The sequence below is a fragment of the Cherax quadricarinatus genome, chromosome 2 (assembly GCF_038502225.1).
Source record: "Cherax quadricarinatus isolate ZL_2023a chromosome 2, ASM3850222v1, whole genome shotgun sequence".
In the NCBI taxonomy this organism is placed as follows: Eukaryota; Metazoa; Arthropoda; class Malacostraca; order Decapoda; family Parastacidae; genus Cherax; species Cherax quadricarinatus.
Window position 1 is genome coordinate 8,409,258 of NC_091293.1, and position 27,461 is coordinate 8,436,718.

General features: G+C 43.6%; 1 protein-coding gene across 5 annotated transcripts in view; it reads left to right on the forward strand.

Annotated features, from left to right (window-relative positions):
- LOC128690316 (neuroepithelial cell-transforming gene 1 protein) overlaps positions 1-27,461 on the forward strand; it is a 1,446,122-nt gene that overhangs the window by 716,585 nt on the left and 702,076 nt on the right. For 3 of the 5 annotated variants that reach the window (XM_070087170.1, XM_070087181.1, XM_070087210.1), the window contains exon 4: positions 10,573-10,599. The exons of the other annotated variants lie outside the window; for them this stretch is intronic. In XM_070087170.1, coding sequence (XP_069943271.1) covers positions 10,573-10,599 — 27 coding nt within the window. The remainder of the gene's footprint in view (positions 1-10,572; positions 10,600-27,461) is intronic. 5 annotated transcript variants of the gene reach the window in all.

The window sequence follows — 27,461 nt, forward strand, 5'->3', positions numbered from 1 at the left end:
ACTGCTTTTCTTTCAATAATAGGCTCTACAAACAAACCTACGGCATGGGAATGGGGTTCCCCATCAGTGCCGTCTTAGCCAACTTATACATGGAACACCTAGAGGCTGAACACTTCGTCAACATCATCCCCTCAAACGTCATTTAGTTACGTTACGTGGACGACGTCCCAAACGTTTTGATGTACGGAATCTTCAGGCAAGGCTTAACGCAGTTGAACCGGCGATCCAGTTTACACTAGAAGAAGAGTCCAACGACAAGCTACCATTCCTAGACGTCCTCATTCACAAAATAGATAACTACCTAAGATTTCAAGTTTATCAGAAACCTACAAACAAAAATGGTCTCACACACTGCTATTCCAGTCAAGATACTAAGACCAAAAGAGGCATCATCATCATCGGATTCTTCCTAAGAATCCGATGATTCACCAAACCTTCACTGATTTACATTTTCCTTCCTTTTTCATCAAAGATTGCAAGAAAAGAATTCTTCAGATCATCAACTCTCCACGCACCAACACCACTCCTAACAAAGTTATAATTCTTCCCAACAGCCAGGTTGCTTTGAACGTTTCTAAAGTACTTGCACAAGCTAACACTAATGTCGCCATCGCTTCCAGCACTTTAACAAAGGATCTAACCAGGACAAAATCCAAGCACCATGAACCAGTCAACGCAGGGGAGGCTGCGACAGGATTTATGTAGGTGAAACAGCAAGAAACCTCGACACCCGCCTCAATGAACACATTTACGCATGTAGGAACGATAACTTGAACAACGCCTGTGTACAACACCGAATTTCCACCAGTCATCTCATGAAATGCACGGACGCCCAATTAGTGATCAAAGAAACTAATTTCCGCAGACGCAAGTGCCTTGAATCAGCACTAATCGCTGTTTCTAACACAATTAAACAAAACAAAGGCAGCTTCGCCATCTCTGAAGTGTTAGCAAGAATCCTCCTGAAAACAGTAAACCCTGCCATCACATAGTCTCTCCTGTTAAAGATACAGTACTTACAGCTACAGTACTTACAGATACACTACTTACAGAGGCAATATCTACAGTTACAATACTTACAGTCACAGTACTTACAGATACAATATCAACATATAAAATACTTACAGATACAGTACTTACAGCCACAGTACCTACAGATACATTACTTACACATACAATATTTACGGATACCACACTTACAAAAACAATATCTACAGATGCAGTACTTACAGCTAAAGTACTTACAGACACTATGCATATACAACAGAGACTTTAGAGTGCAAGTTCTCCAAGAATATCTAACAAAACTTAGACATTAAAAGTTTGATAATTCTCAGACAAGTGAATTATGCAACTCAGTATAAACACTGACAAGGGGAAGAAATTTTATTTGCAATAATATTTGTTGAATTTGTTTAACAAAATTTCATAATATATGTAATTCATCTTTCATAACACAGTATATAATTGTTATTTGTCTAATTTATCTGATTATGTTGTTTAGAGCTATTATTATTATTATTATTATTATTATTATTATTATTATTATTATTATTATTATTATTATTATTATTATGATTATTATTATTATTATTATTCGTAGTAGTAGTAGTAGTAGTAGTAGTAGTAGTAGTAGTAGTAGTAGTAGCAATAGTAGTATTAGTAGTAATTGTAGTAATAGTAGTAGTAATAGTAATAGTAGTAGTAATAGAAGTAGTAGTAATTATAGTGGTAATAGTAGTAGTAATAGTAGTAGTAGTAATAGTAGTAGTAGTAGTAGTAGTAATAATGATAGTAATAGTAGTAGTAATAGTAGTAGTAGTAGTAATAGTAGTAGTAGTAGTAGTAGTAGTAATAATAATAGTAATAGTAGTAGTAATAGTAATAGTAGTAGTAACAGTAGTAGTATAGTAATTATAGTGGTAATAGTAGTAGTAATAATAGCAATAGTAGTAGTAGTAGTAATAGTAGTAGTAGTAATAATAATAATAGTAATATTAGTAGTAGTAGTAGTAGTAATAATAATAGTAATAGTAGTAGTAATAGTAATAGTAATAGTAGTAGTAGTAGTAATTATAGTGGTAATAGTAGTAGTAATAATAGTAATAGAAGTAGTAATAGTAGTAGTAGTAGCAATAATAGTAATATTAGTAATAGTAGTAATAGTAGTAGTAGTAGTAATAGTAGCAGTATTAGCAATATTCGTTTAACTTCAGTTCTGAAAAACACTTCAGGAAAAGTGGTTCTCAAAATCACTTTACTTCCTGATCCTCTCAAACTATAGCTGACCCTCTCAGTCAATATTGGACCTGATCCTCTCACTATGGGTGTTGATCCTTTCAAATCACTGTACATCCTAAGCCTCTCAAACTACAGATCTTCATCCTCTCAACTCATTATGGGTTTTGGCCCTCTCAACGCGCTATGGGTTCTGGTCCTCTCAACGCACTATGGGTTCTGGTCCTCTCAACGCGCTATGGGTTCTGGTCCTCTCAACGCGCTATGGGTCCTGGTCCTCTCAACGCGCTATGGGTTCTGGTCCTCTCAACGCACTATGGGTTCTGGTCCTCTCAACGCGCTATGGGTTCTGGTCCTCTCAACGCGCTATGGGTCCTGGTCCTCTTAACGCGCTATGGGTTCTGGTCCTCTTAACGCGCTATGGGTTCTGGTCCTCTTAACGCGCTATGGGTTCTGGTCCTCTCAACGCGCTATGGGTTCTGGTCCTCTTAACGCGCTATGGGTCCTGGTCCTCTCAACGCGCTATGGGTTCTGGTCCTCTTAACGCGCTATGGGTTCTGGTCCTCTCAACGCGCTATGGGTCCTGGTCCTCTCAACGCGCTATGGGTCCTGGTCCTCTTAACGCGCTATGGGTCCTGGTCCTCTCAACGCGCTATGGGTCCTGGTCCTCTTAACGCGCTATGGGTTCTGGTCCTCTCAACGCGCTATGGGTCCTGGTCCTCTTAACGCGCTATGGGTTCTGGTCCTCTCAACGCGCTATGGGTCCTGGTCCTCTTAACGCGCTATGGGTCCTGGTCCTCTCAACGCGCTATGGGTCCTGGTCCTCTCAACGCGCTATGGGTCCTGGTCCTCTTAACGCGCTATGGGTCCTGGTCCTCTTAACGTGCTATGGGTTCTGGTCCTCTCAACGCGCTATGGGTCCTGGTCCTCTTAACGCGCTATGGGTCCTGGTCCTCTTAACGCGCTATGGGTTCTGGTCCTCTCAACGCGCTATGGGTCCTGGTCCTCTTAACGCGCTATGGGTCCTGGTCCTCTCAACGCGCTATGGGTCCTGGTCCTCTTAACGCGCTATGGGTCCTGGTCCTCTCAACGCGCTATGGGTTCTGGTCCTCTCAACGCGCTATGGGTTCTGGTCCTCTCAACGCGCTATGGGTTCTGGTCCTCTCAACGCGCTATGGGTTCTGGTCCTCTCAACGCGCTATGGGTCCTGGTCCTCTCAACGCGCTATGGGTCCTGGTCCTCTTAACGCGCTATGGGTCCTGGTCCTCTCAACGCGCTATGGGTTCTGGTCCTCTCAACGCGCTATGGGTCCTGGTCCTCTTAACGCGCTATGGGTCCTGCTCCTCTCAACGCGCTATGGGTCCTGGTCCTCTCAACGCGCTATGGGTCCTGGTCCTCTCAACGCGCTATGGGTCCTGGTCCTCTCAACGCGCTATGGGTCCTGGTCCTCTCAACGCGCTATGGGTCTTGGTCCTCTCAACGCGCTATGGGTCCTGGTCCTCTCAACGCGCTATGGGTCCTGGTCCTCTCAACGCGCTATGGGTCCTGGTCCTCTCAACGCGCTATGGGTCCTGCTCCTCTCAACGCGCTATGGGTCCTGGTCCTCTCAACGCGCTATGGGTCCTGGTCCTCTCAACGCGCTATGGGTCCTGGTCCTCTCAACGCGCTATGGGTCCTGGTCCTCTCAACGCGCTATGGGTCTTGGTCCTCTCAACGCGCTATGGGTCCTGGTCCTCTCAACGCGCTATGGGTCCTGGTCCTCTCAACGCGCTATGGGTCCTGGTCCTCTCAACGCGCTATGGGTCCTGGTCCTCTCAACGCGCTATGGGTCTTGGTCCTCTCAACGCGCTATGGGTCCTGATCCTCTCAAACTCACTAGAGGTCTTGATTTTCTGAAACTGACTGTGGGTCCTGATCCTCTCAATACAAGCCATTTATTCTGATACTCTCAAATTCACTACTGATCCTGATCCTCTCAAACTCAATTAAGGACTTGATCTTCTACACTCTCACTGTAGTGACTCATCCTCTCAAACCTTACTTTATTCTCCTCTTCTTCATGAACAGCAGTTATACTTACCAGTTCCTTAATCTATCTCAGCACTTGCACCATTTTCCCCCAACATCTGTGGCTATGTCTGTGGCTATGACGGTGGCTATGTCTGTGGCTATGTATATGGCTGTGACTGTGGGTTTATCTGTGGCTATGACTGCTAGACTGTGGCTATATATGTAGCTGTGACTGTGGTTATGACTGTGGCTATGTCTGTGGCTATGACTGTGGTTATGGCTGTGGCTAAGATTGCGGCTAAGACTGTGGCTATGACTGTGGCTATGTCTGTGGCTATCACTGTGGCTATGTCTGTGGCTATGTCTGTGACTATGACTGTGGCTATGACTGTGGTTATGACTCTGGCTATAACTGTGGCTATGTCTGTGGCTATGTCTGTGATTATATATGTGGCTATGTCTGTGGCTATGACTGTGGCTATGTCTGTGGCTATATCTGTGGCTATGACTGTGGCTATGACTGTGGCTATATCTGTGGCTTTGACTGTGGCTATGTCTGTGGCTATGTCTGTGGCTATGTCTGTGGCTATGTCTGTGGCTATGTCTGTGGCTACGTCTGTGGCTATGACTGTGGCTATGTCTGTGGCTATGTCTGTGGCTATTTATGTGCCTATGACTGTGGCTATGTCTGTGGTTATGTCTATAGCTAAGACTGTGGCTATGACTGTACCTATGGCTGTGGCTATGTCTGTGACTATATCTATGGCTATGTCTGTGGCAATGACTGTGGCTATGTCTATGGCTAAGACTGTGGCTATGACTGTGGCTAATTCTGTAGCTATGACTGTGGCTATGACTGTGGCTATGACTGTGGCTATGATTGTGGCTATGTCTGTGGCTATTACTGTGGCTATGTCTATGGCTGAGACTGTGGCTATGACTGTACCTATGTCTGTGGCTTTGTCTGTGGCTATGACTGTGGCTATTTCTGTTCCTATGACTGTGGCTATGACTGTGCCTATGACTGTGGCTATGTCTGTGGCTATGACTGTAGCTATGTCTGTGGCTATGTCTGTGGCTATGACTGTGGCTATGACTGTGGCTATATCTGTGGCTTTGACTGTGGCTATGACTGTGACTATTTCTGTGGCTATGTCTGTGGCTATATCTGTGGCTATGACTGTGGCTATGACTGTGACTATTTCTGTGACTATGACTGTGGTTATGACTGTGGCTATGACTGTGACTATTTCTGTGACTATGACTGTGGTTATGACTGTGGCTATGACTATGTCTGTGATTATATCTGTGGCTATGTCTGTGGCTATGACTGTGGCTATGTCTGTGGCTATATCTGTGGCTATGACTGTGGCTATGACTGTGGCTATATCTGTTGCTTTGGCTGTGGCTATGTCTGTGGCTATGCCTGTGGCTATGTCTGTGGCTATGTCTGTGGCTATGTCTGTGGCTACGTCTGTGGCTTTGACTGTGGCTATGTCTGTGGCTATGTCTGTGACTATATCTGTGGCTATGTCTGTGGCAATGATTGTGGCTATGTCTATGGATAAGACTGTGGCTATGACTGTCCCTATGTCTGTGACTATATCTGTGGCTATGTCTGTGGCAATGAGTGTGGCCATGTCTATGGCTAAGACTGTGGCTATGACTGTGGCTATTTCTGTAGCTATGACTGTGGCTATGACTGTGGCTATGACTGTGGCTATGACTGTGGCTATGTCTGTGGCTATTACTGTGGCTATGTCTATGGCTGAGACTGTGGCTATGACTGCACCTATGTCTGTGGCTATGTCTGTGGCTATGACTGTAGCTATTTCTGTTCCTATGACTGTGGCTATGACTGTGCCTATGACTGTGGCTATGTCTGTGGCTATGACTGTGGCTATGACTGTGGCTATATCTGTGGTTTTGACTGTGGCTATGTCTGTGACTATTTCTGTGGCTATGTCTGTGGCTATATCTGTGGCTATGACTGTGGCTATGACTGTGGCTATTTCTGTGGCTATGACTGTGGCTATTGCTATGTCTGTGATTATATCTGTGGCTATGTCTGTGGCTATGACTGTGGCTATATCTGTGGCTATATCTGTGGCTATGACTGTGGCTATGACTGATGCTTTATCTGTGACTTTGACTGTGGCTATGTCTGTGGCTATGTCTGTGGCTATGTCTGTGGCTATTTCTGTGGCTATGACAGTGGCTATGACTGTGGCTATGTCTGTAGCTATGACTGTAGCTATGTCTGTGACTATATCTGTGGCTATGACTGTGGCTATGACTGTGGCTATATCTGTGGCTTTGACTGTGGCTATGACTGTGGCTATGACTGTGGCTATGTTTGTGGCTATGACTGTGGCGATGACTGTGACTATTTCTGTGGCTATATCTGTGGTTATGAGTGCGGCTATGACTGTGGCTATGGCTGTGGCTATGTCTGTGATTATATCTGTGGCTATGTCTGTGGCTATGACTGTGGCTATGTCTGTGTCTATATATGTGGCTATGACTGTGGCTATGACTGTGGCTATATGTGTGGCTTTGACTGTGGCTATGTCTGTGGATATCTCTGTGGCTATGTCTGTGGCTATGTCTGTGGGTATGCCTGTTACTATGACTGTGGCTATATCTGTGGCTTTGACTGTGGCTATGTCTGTGGCTATGTATGTGGATATGACTGTGGCTATGACTGTGGCTATGACTGTGGCTATGACTGTGGCTATGTCTGTGGCTATATCTGTGGCAATGACTGTGGCTATATCTGTGGCTATTACTGTGGCTATGACTGTGGCTATATCTGTGGCTTTGACTGTGGCTATGACTGTGCCTATGTCTGTGGCTGTGTCTATGGCTATGTCTGTGGATGTGACTGTGGCAATGTCTGTGGCTATGACTGTGGATATGTCTTTGTCTACGTCTGTTGCTATGTCTGTGGCTATGACTTTGGCTATGTGTGTGGCTATGACTGTGGCTATGTCTGTGTCTATGTCTGTGGCTGTGTCTATGATTATGTCTGTGGATGTGACTGTGGCAATGTCTGTGGCTGTGACTGTGGATATGTCTTTGTCTACGTCTGTTGCTATGTCTGTGGCTATGACTGTGGCTATGTGTGTGGCTACGTCTGTTGCTATGTCTGTGTCTATGTCTGTGGCTATGTGCATGGCTATGACTGTGGCTATGTCTGTGGCTATGTGTGTGGCTATGACTGTGGCTATGTCTGTTGCTGTGTCTGTGGCTATGTCTGTGGCTACGTCTGTTGCTATGTGTGTGGCTATGTCTGTGGCTATGTCTGTGGCTATGACTGTGGCTATGTCTGTGGCTGTGACTGTGGCTATGTCTGTGGCAATGTGTGTGGCTACGTCTGTTGGTATGTCTGTGGCTATGTCTGTGGCTATGTCTGTGGCTATGACTGTGGCTATGTCTGTGGCTGTGACTGTAGCTATGTCTGTGGCTATGTGTGTGGCTGTGACTGTGGCTGTGTGGCTATGTGTGTGGCTATGACTGTGGCTATGTCTGTTGCTGTGTCTGTGGCTATGTCTGTGGCTACGTCTGTTGCTATGTCTGTGGCTATGTCTGTGGCTATGTCTGTGGCTATGACTGTGGCTATGTCTGTGGCTGTGACTGTAGCTATGTCTGTGGCTATGTGTGTGTGGCTACGTCTGTTGCTTTGTCTGTGGCTATGTGTGTGGCTACGTCTGTTGCTGTGTCTGTGGCTGTCTGTAGTGATGTTTGTGGCAATAACTCAACATATAACTCTTCGGTTTACTAGTAAAAAAAACATTATAAGCAGTGTCTCCTCTACCGTGGTTGAAATAGAACAGAAAATTAGTTTTCAAACACAGGTGCCGTGATTCAAACACAGGTGCCGTGGTTCAAACACAGGTGCAGTGATTCAAACACAGGTGCAGTGATTCAAACACAGGTGCAGTGATTCAAACACAGGTGCAGTGATTCAAACACAGGTGCAGTGATTCAAACACAGGTGCCGTGATTCAAACACAGGTGCAGTGATTCAAACACAGGTGCAGTGATTCAAACACAGGTGCAGTGATTCAAACACAGGTGCCGTGATTCAAACACAGGTGCAGTGATTCAAACACAGGTGCAGTGATTCAAACACAGGTGCAGTGATTCAAACACAGGTGCCGTGATTCAAACACAGGTGCCGTGATTCAAACACAGGTGCAGTGATTCAAACACAGGAGCAGTGATTCAAACACAGGTGCAGTGATTCAAACACAGGTGCGGTGATTCAAACGCAGGTGCAGTGATTCAAACACAGGTGCAGTGATTCAAACACAGGTGCAGTGATTCAAACACAGGTGCAGTGATTCAAACACAGGTGCAGTGATTCAAACACAGGTGCAGTGATTCAAACACAGGTGCAGTGATTCAAACACAGGTGCCGTGATTCAAACACAGGTGCAGTGATTCAAACACAGGTGCAGTGATACAAACACAGGTGTCGTGATTCAAACACAGGTGCAGTGATTCAAACACAGGTGCAGTGATTCAAACACATGTGCAGTGATTCAAACACAGTTGCAGTGATTCAAACACAGGTGCAGTGATTCAAACACAGGTGTATTGATTCAAACACAGGTGCAGTGATTCAAACACAGGTACCGTGATTCAAACACAGGTGCAGTGATTCAAACACAGGTGCAGTGATTCAAACACAGGTGCAGTGATTCAAACACAGGTGCAGTGATTCAAACACAGTTGCAGTGATTCAAACACAGGTGCAGTGATTCAAACACAGGTGCAGTGATTCAAACACAGGTGCAGTGATTCAAACACAGGTGCAGTGATTCAAACACAGGTGCCGTGATTCAAACACAGGTGCAGTGATTCAAACACAGGTGCAGTGATTCAAACACAGGTGCAGTGATACAAACACAGGTGCAGTGATTCAAACACAGGTGCAGTGATTCAAACACAGGTGCAGTGATTCAAACACAGGTGCAGTGATTCAAACACAGGTGCCGTGATTCAAACACAGGTGCAGTGATTCAAACACAGGTGCAGTGATTCAAACACAGGTGCAGTGATTCAAACACAGGTGCAGTGACACAAACACAGGTGCAGTGATTCAAACACAGTTGCAGTGATTCAAACACAGGTGCAGTGATTCAAACACAGGTGCCGTTATTCAAACACACGTGCAGTGATTCAAACACAGGTGCAGTGATTCAAACACAGGTGCAGTGATTCAAACACAGGTGCAGTGATTCAAACACAGGTGCAGTGATCCAAACACAGGTACAGTGATTCAAGCACAGGTGCAGTGATTCAAACACAAGTGCAGTGATTCAAACACAGGTGCAGTGATTCAAACACAGGTGCCGTGATTCAAACACAGGTGCAGTGATTCAAACACAGGTGCAGTGATTCAAACACAGGTGCCGTGATTCAAACACAGGTGCAGTGATTCAAACACAGGTGCAGTGATTCAAACACAGGTGCAGTGATTCAAACACAGGTGCCGTGATTCAATCACAGGTGCAGTGATTCAAACACAGGTGCAGTGATTCAGACACAGGAGCAGTGATTCAAACACAGGTGCAGTGATTCAAACACAGGTGCCGTGATTCAAACACAGGTGCAGTGATTCAAACACAGGTGCCGTGATTCAAACACAGGTGCAGTGATTCAAACACAGGTGCCGTGATTCAAACACAGGTGCAGTGATTCAAACACAGGTGCAGTGATTCAAACACAGGTGCAGTGATTCAAACACAGGTGCCGTGATTCCATCAATATCAAACCTGGAACTGCAAAACTTCAAGTAAATTCAAATGTTTATATTTCTTCTGAAAACAGATTTATCAAAGGAATATATCAGGAATTTATATGTTTTATGAGTAAATGAATCCTAACCTTCTTACAGAACATACATATATATATATATATATATATATATATATATATATATATATATATATATATATATATATATATATATATATATATATATATATATATGTAAAACATTGAGCATAACCGAACAGGATTTACTCATACATATAACTTAGATACTTAAAAAACGTCTCAAAATATTCCTAGATTCATACACACACACATACACACACACACATACACACACACACACACACACGTACACACACACACACACACACACACACACGTACACACACACACACATACACACACACACACACACACGTACTCATATACAACAGACCTAGTGTCGAATCAACATGTGCTTGGGCAAAATGGTAACTAACTAACACACGTCATATCAACAATACTATTGATGGTTAATACCTCACTCGTTCATTTGTTCAGGGAACAGAGAGACTTGTCTTCGTATATGTAAGTACACGTTACCATTTCCTTCCAACTCACCTCACTAACCTTCCTTCCAACTCACCTCACTAACCTTCCTTCCAACTCACCTCACTAACCTTCCTTCCAACTCACCTCACTAACCTTCCTTCCATCTCTCCTCACTAACCTTCCTTCCATCTCTCCTCACTAACCTTCCTTCCATCTCACCTCACTAACCCTCCTTCCATCTCTCCTCACTAACCTTCCTTCCATCTCTCCTCACTAACCTTCCTTCCATCTCACCTCACTAACCTTCCTTCCATCTCTCCTCACTAACCTTCCTTCCATCTCTCCTCACTAACCTTCCTTCCATCTCTCCTCACTAACCTTCCTTCCATCTCTCCTCACTAGCCTTCCTTCCATCTCTCCTCACTAACCTTCCTTCCATCTCTCCTCACTAACCTTCCTTCCATCTCTCCTCACTAACCTTCCTTCCATCTCTCCTCACTAACCTTCCTTCCATCTCTCCTCACTAACCTTCCTTCCATCTCTCCTCACTAACCTTCCTTCCATCTCTCCTCACTAACCTTCCTTCCATCTCTCCTCACTAACCTTCCTTCCATCTCTCCTCACTAACCTTCCTTCCATCTCTCCTCACTAACCTTCCTTCCATCTCTCCTCACTAACCTTCCTTCCATCTCTCCTCACTAACCTTCCTTCCATCTCTCCTCACTAACCTTCCTTCCATCTCTCCTCACTAACCTTCCTTCCATCTCTCCTCACTAACCTTCCTTCCATCTCTCCTCACTAACGTTCCTTCCATCTCTCCTCACTAACCTACCTTCCATCTCTCCTCACTAACCTACCTTCCATGTCTCCTCACTAACCTTCCTTCCAACTCTCCTCACTAACCTTCCTTCCATCTCTCCTCACTAACCTTCCTTCCATCTCTCCTCACTAACCTTCCTTCCATCTCTCCTCACTAACCTTCCTTCCATCTCTCCTCACTAACCTACCTTCCATCTCTCCTCACTAACCTTCCTTCCATCTCTCCTCACTAACCTTCCTTCCATCTCTCCTCACTAACCTTCCTTCCATCTCTCCTCACTAACCTTCCTTCCATCTCTCCTCACTAACCTACCTTCCATCTCTCCTCACTAACCTTCCTTCCATCTCTCCTCACTAACCTTCCTTCCATCTCTTCTCACTAACCTTCCTTCCATCTCTCCTCACTAACCTTCCTTCCATCTCTCCTCACTAACCTACCTTCCATCTCTCCTCACTAACCTTCCTTCCATCTCTCCTCACTAACCTTCCTTCCATCTTTCCTCACTAACCTTCCTTCCATCTCTCCTCACTAACCTTCCTTCCATCTCTCCTCACTAACCTTCCTTCCATCTCTCCTCACTAACCTTCCTTCCATCTCTCCTCACTAACCTTCCTTCCATCTCTCCTCACTAACCTTCCTTCCATCTCTCCTCACTAACCTACCTTCCATCTCTCCTCACTAACCTTCCTCTCCTCACTAACCTTCCTTCCATCTCTCCTCACTAACCTTCCTTCCATGTCTCCTCACTAACCTTCCTTCCATCTCTCCTCACTAACCTTCCTTCCATCTCTCCTCACTAACCTACCTTCCATCTCTCCTCACTAACCTTCCTTCCATCTCTCCTCACTAACCTTCCTTCCATCTCTCCTCACTAACCTTCCTTCCATCTCTCCTCACTAACCTTCCTTCCATCTCTCCTCACTAACCTTCCTTCCATCTCTACTCACTAACCTTTCTTCCATCTCTCCTCACTAACCTACCTTCCATTTCTCCTCACTAACCTTCATTCCATCTCTCCTCACTAACCTTCCTTCCATCTCTCCTCACTAACCTACCTTCCATTTCTCCTCACTAACCTACCTTCCATTTCTCCTCACTAACCTTCCTTCCATCTCTCCTCACTAACCTACCTTCCATTTCTCCTCACTAACCTTCCTTCCATCTCTCCTCACTAACGTTCCTTCCGTCTCTCCTCACTAACCTTCCTTCCATCTCTCCTCACTAACCTTCCTTCCATGTCTCCTCACTAACCTTCCTTCCATCTCTCCTCACTAACGTTCCTTCCGTCTCTCCTCACTAACCTTCCTTCCATCTCTCCTCACTAACCTTCCTTCCATGTCTCCTCACTAACCTTCCTTCCATCTCTCCTCACTAACCTTCCTTCCATCTCTCCTCACTAACGTTCCTTCCGTCTCTCCTCACTAACCTTCCTTCCATGTCTCCTCACTAACCTTCCTTCCATCTCTCCTCACTAACCTTCCTTCCATCTCTCCTCACTAACGTTCCTTCCGTCTCTCCTCACTAACCTTCCTTCCATGTCTGCTCACTAACCTTCCTTCCATGTCTCCTCACTAACCTTCCTTCCATCTCTCCTCACTAACCTTCCTTCCATCTCACCTCACTAACCCTCCTTCCATCTCTCCTCACTAACGTTCCTTCCGTCTCTCCTCACTAACCTTCCTTCATTCTCTCCTCACTAACCTTCCTTCCATCTCTCCTCACTAACCTTCCTTCCATGTCTCCTCACTAACCTTCCTTCCATCTCTCCTCACTAACCTTCATTCCATTTCTCCTCACTAACCTTCCTTCCATCTCTCCTCATTAACCTTCCCTCCATCTCTCCTCACTAACCTTCCTTCCATCTCTCCTCACTAACCTCCCTTCCAACTCTCCTCTCTAACCTTCCTTCCATCTGTCCTCACTAACCTTCCCTCCATCTCTCCTCACTAACCTTCCTTCCATCTCTCCTCACTAACCTTCCTTCCATCTCACCTCACTAACCTTCCTTCCATCTCTCCTCACTAACCTTCCTTCCATCTCTCCTCACTGACCTTCCTTCCATCTCTCCTCACTAACCTTCCTTCCATCTCTCCTCACTGACCTTCCCTCCATCTCTCCTCACTAACCTTCCTTCCATCTCTCCTCACTAACCTTCCTTCCATCTCTCCTCACTAACCTTCCTTCTATCTCTCCTCACTGACCTTCCTTCCATCTCTCATCACTAACCTTCCTTCTGTCTCTCCTCACTAACCTTCCTTCCATCTCTCCTCACTAACCTACCTTCCATTTCTCCTCACTAACCTTCCTTCCATCTCTCCTCACTAACCTTCCTTCCATCTCTCCTCACTAACCTTCCTTCCATCTCTCCTCACTAACCTTCCTTCCATCTCTCCTCACTAAAATTCCTTCCATCTCTACTCACTAACCTTCCTTCCATCACTCCTCACTAACCTACCTTCCATTTCTCCTCACTAACCTTCCTTCCATCTCTCCTCACTAACCTTCCTTCCATCTCTCCTCACTAACCTACCTTCCATTTCTCCTCACTAACCTTCCTTCCATCTCTCCTCACTAACCTTCCTTCCATCTCTCCTCACTAACCTTCCTTCCATCTCTCCTCACTAACCTTCCTTCCATCTCTCCTCACTAACCTACCTTCCATTTCTCCTCACTAACCTTCCTTCCATCTCTCCTCACTAACCTTCCTTCCATCTCTCCTCACTAACCTACCTTCCATTTCTCCTCCCTAACCTTCCTTCCATGTCTCCTCACTAACCTTCCTTCCATCTCTCCTCACTAACCTACCTTCCATTTCTCCTCACTAACCTTCCTTCCATCTCTCCTCACTAACCTTCCTTCCATCTCTCCTCACTAACCTTCCTTCCATCTCTCTTCACTAACCTTCCTTCCATCTCTCCTCACTAACCTTCCTTCCATCTCTCCTCACTAACCTTCCTTCCATCTCTCCTCACTAACCTACCTTCCATTTCTCCTCACTAACCTTCCTTCCATCTCTCCTCATTAACCTACCTTCCATTTCTCCTCACTAACCTTCCTTCCATCTCTCCTCACTAACCTACCTTCCATCTCTCCTCACTAACCTTCCTTCCATCTCTCCTCACTAACCTACCTTCCATCTCTCCTCACTAACCTTCCTTCCATCTCTCCTCACTACCCTTCCTTCCATCTCTCCTCACTAACCTACCTTCCATCTCTCCTCACTAACCTTCCTTCCATCTCTCCTCACTAACCTTCCTTCCATCTCTCCTCACTAACCTACCTTCCATCTCTCCTCACTAACCTTCCTTCCATCTCTCCTCACTAACCTTCCTTCCATCTCTCCTCACTAACCTACCTTCCATCTCTCCTCACTAACCTTCCTTCCATCTCTCCTCACTAACCTTCCTTCCATCTCTTCTCACTAACCTACCTTCCATCTCTCCTCACTAACCTTCCTTCCATCTCTCCTCACTAACCTTCCTTCCATCTCTCCTCACTAACCTACCTTCCATCTCTCCTCACTAACCTTCCTTCCAACTCTCCTCACTAACCTACCTTCCATCTCTCCTCACTAACCTACCTTCCATGTCTCCTCACTAACCTTCCTTCCAACTCTCCTCACTAACCTTCCTTCCATCTCTCCTCACTAACCTTCCTTCCAACTCTCCTCACTAACCTTCCTTCCATCTCTCCTCACTAACGTTCCTTCCATCTCTCCTCACTAACCTACCTTCCATCTCTCCTCACTAACCTACCTTCCATGTCTCCTCACTAACCTTCCTTCCAACTCTCCTCACTAACCTTCCTTCCATCTCTCCTCACTAACCTTCCTTCCATCTCTCCTCACTAACCTTCCTTCCATCTCTCCTCACTAACCTTCCTTCCATCTCTCCTCACTAACCTACCTTCCATCTCTCCTCACTAACCTTCCTTCCATCTCTCCTCACTAACCTTCCTTCCATCTCTCCTCACTAACCTTCCTTCCATCTCTCCTCACTAACCTTCCTTCCATCTCTCCTCACTAACCTACCTTCCATCTCTCCTCACTAACCTTCCTTCCATCTCTCCTCACTAACCTTCCTTCCATCTCTTCTCACTAACCTTCCTTCCATCTCTCCTCACTAACCTTCCTTCCATCTCTCCTCACTAACCTACCTTCCATCTCTCCTCACTAACCTTCCTTCCATCTCTCCTCACTAACCTTCCTTCCATCTCCTCACTAACCTTCCTTCCATCTCTCCTCACTAACCTTCCTTCCATCTCTCCTCACTTCCTTCCATCTCTCCTCACTCACCTTCCTTACATCTCTCCTCACTAACCTTCCTTCCATCTCTCCTCACTAACCTTCCTTCCATCTCTCCTCACTAACCTTCCTTCCATCTCTCCTCACTAACCTTCCTTCCATCTCTCCTCACTAAATCTCTCCTCACTAACCTTCCTTCCATCTCTCCTCACTAAACCTTCCTTCCATCTCTCCTCACTAACCTTCCTTCCATCTCTCCTCACTAACCTTCCTTCCATCTCTCCTCACTAACCTTCCTTCCATCTCTCCTCACTAACCTACCTTCCATCTCTCCTCACTAACCTTCCTTCCATCTCTCCTCACTAACCTTCCTTCCATCTCTCCTCACTAACCTTCCTTCCATCTCTCCTCACTAACCTTCCTTCCATCTCTCCTCACTAACCTTCCTTCCATCTCTACTCACTAACCTTCCTTCCATCTCTCCTCACTAACCTACCTTCCATTTCTCCTCACTAACCTTCCTTCCATCTCTCCTCACTAACCTTCCTTCCATCTCTCCTCACTAACCTACCTTCCATTTCTCCTCACTAACCTACCTTCCATTTCTCCTCACTAACCTTCCTTCCATCTCTCCTCACTAACCTACCTTCCATTTCTCCTCACTAACCTTCCTTCCATCTCTCCTCACTAACCTACCTTCCATTTCTCCTCACTAACCTTCCTTCCATCTCTCCTCACTAACCTTCCTTCCATCTCTCCTCACTAACCTTCCTTCCATCTCTCCTCACTAACCTTCCTTCCATCTCTCCTCACTAACCTTCCTTCCATCTCTCCTCACTAACCTTCCTTCCATCTCTCCTCACTAACCTTCCTTCCATCTCTCCTCACTAACCTTCCTTCCATCTTTCCTCACTAACCTTCCTTCCATCTCTCCTCACTAACCTTCCTTCCATCTCTCCTCACTAACCTTCCTTCCATCTCTCCTCACTAACCTACCTTCCATCTCTCCTCACTAACCTTCCTTCCATCTCTCCTCACTAACCTTCCTTCCATCTCTCCTCACTAACCTTCCTTCCATCTCTCCTCACTAACCTTCCTTCCATCTCTCCTCACTAACCTTCCTTCCATCTCTACTCACTAACCTTCCTTCCATCTCTCCTCACTAACCTACCTTCCATTTCTCCTCACTAACCTTCCTTCCATCTCTTCTCACTAACCTTCCTTCCATCTCTCCTCAGTAACCTTCCTTCCATCTCTACTCACTAACCTTCCTTCCATCTCTCCTCACTAACCTACTTTCCATTTCTCCTCACTAACCTTCCTTCCATCTCTCCTCACTAACCTTCCTTCCATCTCTCCTCACTAACCTACCTTCCATTTCTCCTCACTAACCTACCTTCCATTTCTCCTCACTAACCTTCCTTCCATCTCTCCTCACTAACCTACCTTCCATTTCTCCTCACTAACCTTCCTTCCATCTCTCCTCACTAACCTACCTTCCATTTCTCCTCACTAACCTTCCTTCCATCTCTCCTCACTAACCTTCCTTCCATCTCTCCTCACTAACCTTCCTTCCATCTCTCCTCACTAACCTTCCTTCCATCTCTCCTCACTAACCTTCCTTCCATCTCTCCTCACTAACCTTCCTTCCATCTCTCCTCACTAACCTTCCTTCCATCTCTCCTCACTAACCTTCCTTCCATCTTTCCTCACTAACCTTCCTTCCATCTCTCCTCACTAACCTTCCTTCCATCTCTCCTCACTAACCTTCCTTCCATCTCTCCTCACTAACCTACCTTCCATCTCTCCTCACTAACCTTCCTTCCATCTCTCCTCACTAACCTTCCTTCCATCTCTCCTCACTAACCTTCCTTCCATCTCTCCTCACTAACCTTCCTTCCATCTCTCCTCACTAACCTTCCTTCCATCTCTACTCACTAACCTTCCTTCCATCTCTCCTCACTAACCTACCTTCCATTTCTCCTCACTAACCTTCCTTCCATCTCTTCTCACTAACCTTCCTTCCATCTCTCCTCACTAACGTTCCTTCCGTCTCTCCTCACTCACCTACCTTCCATCTCTCCTCACTAACCTACCTTCCATCTCTCCTCACTAACCTTCCTTCCATCTCTCCTCACTAACCTACCTTCCATTTCTCCTCACTAACCTACCTTCCATTTCTCCTCACTAACCTTCCTTCCATCTCTCCTCACTAACCTACCTTCCATTTCTCCTCACTAACCTTCCTTCCATCTTTCCTCACTAACCTACCTTCCATTTCTCCTCACTAACCTTCCTTCCATCTCTCCTCACTAACCTTCCTTCCATCTCTCCTCACTAACCTTCCTTCCATCTCTCCTCACTAACCTTCCTTCCATCTCTCCTCACTAACCTTCCTTCCATCTCTCCTCACTAACCTTCCTTCCATCTCTCCTCACTAACCTTCCTTCCATCTCTCCTCACTAACCTTCCTTCCATCTCTCCTCACTAACCTTCCTTCCATCTCTCCTCACTAACCTTCCTTCCATCTCTCCTCACTAACCTTCCTTCCATCTCTCCTCACTAACCTTCCTTCCATCTCTCCTCACTAACCTTCCTTCCATCTCTCCTCACTAACCTTCCTTCCATCTCTCCTCTCTAATCTACTTCTCTTTTCGGAAACTTTTATCACTCTGCTTCTCCCCCTCACACTTTCCATCATTTACTCTCTGTCATTCCGATCCATAATGTCTCTCCACACCAGTTCTCTCACTTTCTCCACTCCAGTTCTCTCACTTTCTCCACTCCAGTTCTCTCCCTTTCTCCACTCCAGTTCTCTCACTTTCTCCACTCCAGTTCTCTCACTTTCTCCACTCCAGTTCTCTCACTTTCTCATTCAAACTTTTCACCAACGGTAGTAGATTTTAATATGTATATGTATATATTCATATATACATGTGTGTGTGTGTGTGTGTGTGTGTGTGTGTGTGTGTGTGTGTGTGTGTGTGTGTGTGTGTGTGTGTGTGTGTGTGTGTGTGTGTGTGTGTGTGTCTGTGTGTCTGTGTGTTTGTCTGTGTGTGTGTGTATGTGTGTACTCACCTAGTTGTACTCACCTAGTTGAGGTTGCAGGGGTCGAGTCCAAGCTCCTGGCCCCGCCTCTTCACTGGTCACTACTAGGTCACTCTCCCTGAACCATGAGCTTTATCATACCTCTGCTTAAAGCTATGTATGGATGCTGACTCCACTACATCGCTTCCCAAACTATTCCACTTCCTGACTACTCTGTGGCTGAAGAAATACTTCCTAACATCCCTTTGATTCATCTGTGTCTTCAACTTCCAACTGTGTCCCCTTGTTACTGTGTCCAGTCTCTGGAACATCCTGTCTTTGTCCACCTTGTCAATTCCTCTCAGTATTTTGTAAGTTGTTATCATGTCCCCCCTATCTCTCCTGTCCTCCAGTGTCGTCAGGTTGATTTCCCTTAACCTCTCCTCATAGGACATACCTCTTAGCTCTGGGACTAGTCTTGTTGCAAACCTTTGCACTTTCTCTAGTTTCTTTACATGCTTGGCTAGGTGTGGGTTCCAAACTGTTGCCGCATACTCCAATATGGGCCTAACGTACACGGTGTACAGGGTCCTGAATGATTCCTTATTAAGATGTCGGAATGCTGTTCTGAGGTTTGCTAGGCGCCCATATGCTGCAGCAGTTATTTGGTTGATGTGCGCTTCAGGAGATGTGCCTGGTGTTATACTCACCCCAAGATCTTTTTCCTTGAGTGAGGTTTGTAGTCTCTGACCCCCTGGACTGTACTCCGTCTGCGGCCTTCTTTGCCCTTCCCCAATCTTCATGACTTTGCACTTGGTGGGATTGAACTCCAGGAGCCAATTGCTGGACCAGGTCTGCAGCCTGTCCAGATCCCTTTGGAGTTCTGCCTGGTCTTCGATCGAGTGAATTCTTCTCATCAACTTCACGTCATCTGCAAACAGGGACACCTCAGAGTCTATTCCTTCCGTCATGTCGTTCACAAATACCAGAAACAGCACTGGTCCTAGGACTGACCCCTGCGGGACCCCGCTGGTCACAGGTGCCCACTCTGACACCTCGCCACGTACCATGACTCGCTGCTGTCTTCCTGACAAGTATTCCCTGATCCATTGTAGTGCCTTCCCTGTTATCCCTGCTTGGTCCTCCAGTTTTTGCACCAATCTCTTGTGTGGAACTGTGTCAAACGCCTTCTTGCAGTCCAAGAAAATGCAATCCACCCACCCCTCTCTCTCTTGTCTTACTGCTGTCACCATGTCATAGAACTCCAGTAGGTTTGTGACACAGGATTTCCCGTCCCTGAAACCATGTTGGCTGCTGTTGATGAGATCGTTCCTTTCTAGGTGTTCCACCACTCTTCTCCTGATAATCTTCTCCATGATTTTGCATACTATACATGTCAGTGACACTGGTCTGTAGTTTAATGCTTCATGTCTGTCTCCTTTTTTAAAGATTGGGACTACATTTGCTGTCTTCCATGCCTCAGGCAATCTCCCTGTTTCGATAGATGTATTGAATATTGTTGTTAGGGGTACACATAGCGCCTCTGCTCCCTCTCTCAATACCCATGGGGAGATGTTATCTGGCCCCATTGCCTTTGAGGTATCTAGCTCACTCAGAAGCCTCTTCACTTCTTCCTCGGTTGTGTGCACTGTGTCCAGCACTTGGTGGTGTGCCCCACCTCTCCGTCTTTCTGGAGTCCCTTCTGTCTCCTCTGTGAACACTTCTTTGAATCTCTTGTGTGTGTGTGTGTGTGTGTGTGTGTGTGTGTGTGTGTGTGTGTGTGTGTGTGTGTGTGTGTGTGTGTTTGTGTGTGTGTGTGTGTGTGTGTGTGTGTGTGTGTGTGTGTGTGTGTGTGTGTGTGTGTGTGTGTGTGTATGTGTCTGTGTGTGTGTCTGTGTGTGTATCTGTATGTGTGTTTGTGTGTGTGTCTGTGTGTGTGTCTGTGTGTGTGTCTGTGTGTGTGTGTGTGTATGTGTGTGTGTGTGTCTGTGTGTACTTGTCAGTCACTATATTTTTGAGTAACTTAGGACATCATCAAGCCTCTGGTTTAGCTGGGTTTTTAGTAAGCTACATGCATGGCCTTGTGTGTTGTGGTAGTGTTGACATGTTACCTTGTTATTTCTCTCTAACTAACTATATTCTAGTATTACGTTATGATTGTTTGTCTATCCTCTAATAGTACTATTACTTACTTTCGGCTCTATCAGACGGTGTAAATTTTTCGTTTTGTTTAGTTTTTTACAACCATTCATGTGTCTCAGGTGTATTTTGAAGTGTAGTGTATGTGTCCCTCAGATGTATTGATATGTTTCTTCTATGACAATCCTTCTTGTACAAATTTTACAAGATCAAAATGTCTCGCTCCATAATCGGCACGACATTAAGATATATATATATATATATATATATATATATATATATATATATATATATATATATATATATATATATATATATATATATATATATATATATATATATATATATATATATATATATATATATATATTTATATATATATATATATATATATATATATATATATTTATATATATATATATATATATATATATATATATATATATATATATATATATATATATATATATATATATATATATATACGGATAGGAAGATAGACAGATAAATAGATAAATATATATGTATAGTATTGTAACCACGAACGAGTGGTATCTAATCAATAACAGCACTGCGACTAGCTGGGCGATCAAACCCTTGTTGTTTTAGCCCGCCTGACTCACTGTACCAGAGGTCCAGTGGGTTAGAGCGCGGTTAATTTTCGCTCACCATGAGATGGGCTAAAACAACACGGATTCAATCCCCTGGCTTGTCGCAGTGTTGTTATATATATATATATATATATATATATATATATATATATATATATATATATATATATATATATATATATATATATATATATATATATATATATATATATATATACATATATGCTTAAACAACCACAGGGGGAGTTGAATAATAGCTCTAGGTCTTTCGTGTTGCAATGAACACATCAGGAGCTTGCAAGGTTTCAGAGATGAGTAAGAAAATCTCAGTAGATTCGTTCCGATGGACGCATAGCAAAGACAGTCTTCAAAAAACGTCCCTCGGAACGAATCTGCTGAGATTTTCTTACTCATTTCTGCAACTCTGCAAGCTCCTGATAATGTGTTGTTTGCAACACGAGAAGCCTAGAGCTATCTTTCAACTCGCGATTGTTCTAGTTATTTATGTATTTCGTCGTATTACGTTGAGTTGTCATTTCTTGTCACTGCAGGGCAAGTAAACAGCGGGAGATAGCAAACTACACTAAGCTAACAGACACCACTAAAATGACAGACTGTGTTAAGATAACAGACTGTATGAAGAAACCGGGCTGCACTAGGATAACATACTACACTGAGATGACAGACAGCACTAAGACTTGACTAAGCTAAAACTGCCGTAAGGTAGCAGACTACAAGAGGATAACAGGCTACACGAAGATAAAATATAACACTAAGAGGCTGCAGTAAAGCAAGAGATATGGAATTGATGCCAGAAACTGAGAGACTGAAAATAAAATACGGTAGATAATCAGAGAGAGAGACAGACAGACAGACAGACAGACAGAAGCCTGCTAAGCAGGCGCTGCGTATCGTCAATAGAAAAACCATGACTATACAATTCGTCCTCATATCAGATTTCCACTTTCAGTAAATGAAAAAAAAATATTAGTTTATGAGAAGTTTAATATCTTACCAGGAATTCAATATTGCAAAGAAGTTTTATAGATCAAGACAATAATTCTTTTTGGCCATAATAGTGAAATCTATATACGAGTTTTCTTTGAATTTTAAGATGCAGGTTAATGGGGCTTTGCGGCTTCAGATTTCACGAAGATCATCAAGGACGCATATTCCTTTATCAACTCAAGACAAATGTTAATCCCTAATAATAATCTAGCCATACTGTCACCGCTTCACTCTCAAAAATGGTCACTTTTTTTTACATTCTGATGCATCACTTCTCTATACTCTGGTACTGTCGTGACAACAATTTCGTCCACCATCACTACTATTAGTGTTTAGAAAAGTGACTACTTATAGTCACTAATTTTACCTCCAAGAATCTCATTGCTTCCCCGGAGAGGAGATACTCGTAGTAGTGGCTAGTTCTTGTTCTGCTTCTTCGAGAAGGTTTGTTTAGAGGTATTAGGGGGGGAAATGACGACGCGATGATGAAAAAGCGAGTGCAGTGCAATGCGATCCTATACTGACAACGTTTCACCCACACAGTGGGCATTATCTGTTTGTGACTTGATAAAGCCTATTGTGCGGGCGAAACGTTGTCTATAGAGGCTCACATTACACTGATTTTGTGTGTCTGTTCACCTAGTGAGAAGTGGTATGGTGATACCGAAGAAATGTGGAAAAAAACACTTATGTACAGTTCAGGACATTTATTACAGGAGTAATATTTAACTTGTATTTCATTGACCATATATATATATATATATATATATATATATATATATATATATATATATATATATATATATATATATATATATATATATATATCTACATATATATATATATATATGTAATATATAAGGAGTTACCACCTCTAGAACTATCATAGGGACACTCATCTTCAGAGAAAAGAATAAACTTGCTTCAGGGAAAACTCAAGGTTCTCCCTGAAGCTGTTTGAGAATTTTCTCCTACCACCCCCTATATTTATATTTAATTAACATATATATATATATATATATATATATATATATATATATATATATATATATATATATATATATATATATATATATATATATATATATATATATATATATATATGCGCAATAAGATCACAGTAAACAGGTGATTTCAAAATATGCAAAACAACCACTCTGAAAGAATAGAGAAATTCCAAGCGCTTTCGTGACTACTCACATTATCAAGGAACTATGATAGTTCCTTGATAATGTGAGTAGTCACGAAAGCGCTTGGAATTTCTCTATTCTTTCAGACTGGTTGTTTTGCATATATATATATATATATATATATATGCATATAGGCATATATATATATATATATATATATATATATATATATATATATATATATATATATATATATATATATATATAATTTTTTATATTATTAACACACTGGCCGATTCCCACCATGGCAAGGTGGCCTGAAAAAGAAAAACTTTCACCATCATTCACTCCATCACTGATTTGCCAGAAGGGTGCTTTACACTACAGTTTTTAAACTGCAACATTAACACCCCTCCTTCAGAGTGCAGGCACTGTACTTCCCATCTCCAGGACTCAAGTCCCGCCTGCCGGTTTCCCTGAACCCCTTCATAAATGTTACTTTGCTCACACTCCAACAGCATGTCAAGTATTAAAAACCATTTGTCTCCATTCACTCCTATCAAACACGCTCACGCATGCCTGCTGGAAGTCCAAGCCCCTCGCACACAAAACCTCCTTTACCCCCTCCCTCTAACCTTTCCAAGGCCGACCCCTACCCCGCCTTCCTTCCATTACAGACTGATACACTCTTGAAGTCACTCTGTTTCGCTCCATTCTCTCTACATGTCCGAACCACCTCAACAACCCTTCCTCAGCCCTCTGGACAACAATTTTGGTAATCCCGCACCTCCTCCTAACTTCCAAACTACGAATTCTCTGCATTATATTCACACCACACATTGCCCTCAGACATGACATCAACACTGCCTCCAGCCTTCTCCTCGCTGCAACATTCATCACCCATGCTTCACACCCATATAAGAGCGTTGGCAAAACTATACTCTCATACATTCCCCTCTTTGCCTCCAAGGACAAAGTTCTTTGTCTCCACAGACTCCTAAGTGCACCGCTCACCCTTTTCCCCTCATCAATTCTATGATTCACCTCATCTTTCATAGACCCATCCGCTGACACGTCCACTCCCAAATATCTGATTACATACACCTCCTCCATACACTCTCCCTCCAATCTGATATCCAATCTTTCATCACCTAATCTTTTTGTTATCCTCATAACCTTACTCTTTCCTGTATTCATTTTTAATTTTCTTCTTTTGCATACCCTACCAAATTCATCCACCAATCTCTGCAACTTCTCTTCAGAATCTCCCAAGAGCACAGTGTCATCAGCAAATGCAACTGTGACAACTCCCACTTCATGTGTGATTCTTTATCTTTTAACTCCACGCCTCTTGCCAAGACCCTCGCATTTACTTCTCTTACGACCCCATCTATAAATATATTAAACAACCACGGTACATCACACATCCTTGTCTAAGGCCTACTTTTACTGGGAAATAATTTCCCTCTTTCCTACATACTCCAACTTGAGCCTTACTATGCTCGTAAAAACTCTTCACTGCTTTCAGTAACCTACCTCCTACACCATACACCTGCAACATCTGCCACATTGTCCCCCTATCCACCCTGTCATACGCCTTTTCCAAATCCATAAATGCCACAAAGACCTCTTTAGCTTTATCTAAATACTGTTCACTTACATGTTTCACTGTAAACACCTGGTCCACACACCCCCTACCTTTCCTAAAGCCTCCTTGTTCTTCGGCTATCCTATTCTCCGTCTTACTCTTAATTCTTTCAATAATAACTCTACCATACACTTTACCAGGTATACTCAACAGACTTTTCCCCTATAATTTTTGCACTCTCTTTTGTCCCCTTTGCCTTTATACAAAGGAACTATGCATGCTCTCTGCCAATCCCTAGGTACCTTACCCTCTTCCATACATTTATTAAATAATTGCACCAACCACTCCAAAACTATATCCCCACCTGCTTTTAACATTTCTATCTTTATCCCATCAATCCCGGCTGCCTTACCCCCTTTCATTTTACCTACTGCCTCACGAACTTCCCCCACACTCACAACTTGCTCTTCCTCACTCCTACAAGATGTTTTTCCTCCTTGCCCTAAACACGAAATCACAGCTTCCCTATCTTCATCAACATTTAACATTTCCTCAAAATATTCCCTCCATCTTCGCAATACCTCTAACTCTCCATTTAATAACTGTCCTCTCCTATTTTTAACTGACAAATCCATTTGTTCTCTAGGCTTCCTTAACTTGTTAATCTCACTCCAAAACTTTTTCTTATTTTCAACAAAATTTGTTGATAACATCTCACCCACTCTTTCATGTGTTCTCTTTTTACATTGCTTCACCACTCTCTTAACCTCTCTCTTTTTCTCCATATACTCTTCCCTCCTTGCATCACTTCTACTTTGTAAAAACTTCTCATAAGCTAACTTTTTCATCATCATTCCACCAATCGCTCCTCTTCCCTCCCGCACCCACTTTCCTGTAACCACAAACTTCTGCTGAACACTCTAACACTACATTTTTAAACCAACCCCATACCTCTTCGACCCCATTGCCTATGCTCTCATTAGCCCATCTATCCTCCAATAGCTGTTTATATTTTACCCTAACTGCCTCCTCTTTTAGTTTATAAACCTTCACCTCTCTCTTCCCTGATGCTTCTATTCTCCTTGTATCCCATCTACCTTTTACTCTCAATGTAGCTACAACTAGAAAGTGATCTGATATATCTGTGGCCCTTCTATAAATATGTACATCCTGAAGTCTTCTCAACAGTCTTTTATCTACCAATACATAATCCAACAAGCTACTGTCATTTCGCCCTACATCATATCTTGTATACTTATTTATCCTCTTTTTCTTAAAATATGTATTACCTATAACTAAACCCCTTTCTATACAAAGCTCAATCAAAGGGCTCCCATTTTCATTTACACCTGGCGCCCCAAACTTACCTACCACACCCTCTCTAAAAGTTTCTCCTACTTTAGCATTCAGGTCCCCTACCACAATTACCCTCTCACTTGGTTCAAAGGCTCCTATACATTCACTTAACATCTCCCAAAATCTCTCTCTCTCCTCTACATTCCTCTCTTCTCCAGGTGCATACACGCTTATTATGACCCACTTTTCGCATCCACCCTTTACTTTAATCCACATAATTCTTTAATTTACACATTCATATTCTCTTTTCTCCTTCCATAACTGATCCTTCAACATTACTGCTACCCCTTCCTTTGCTCTAACTCTCTCAGATACTCCAGATTTAATCCCATTTATTTCCCCCCACTGAAACTCCCCTACCCCCTTCAGCTTTGTTTTGCTTAGGGCGAGGACATCCAACTTCTTTTCATTCATAACATCAGCAATCAATTGTTTTTTGTCATCCGCACTACATCCAAGCACATTCAAGCATCCCAGTTTTATAAAGTTTTTCTTCTTCTCTTTTTTAGTAAATGTCTACAGGAGAAGGGGTTACTAGCCCATTGCTCCCGGCATTTTAGTCGCCTCATACGACACGCATGGCTTACGGAGGAAAGATTCTTTTCCACTTCCCCATGGACAATAGAAGAAATAAAGAAGAACAAGAGCTATTTAGAAAAAGGAGAAAAACCTAGATGTATGTATATATATATGCATGGGCGTGTCTGTGAAGTGTGACCAAAGTGTAAGTAGGAGTAGCAAGATATCCCTGTTATCTAGCGTGTTTACGAGACAGAAAAAGAAACCAGCAATCCTACCATCATGCAAAACAGTTACAGGTTTCTGTTTCACAGTCATCTGGCAGGACGGTAGTACTTCCCTGGGTGGTTGCTGTCTACCAACCTACTATATATATATATATATATATATATATATATATATATATATATATATATATATATATATATATGTGTGTGTGTGTGTGTGTGCGTGTGTG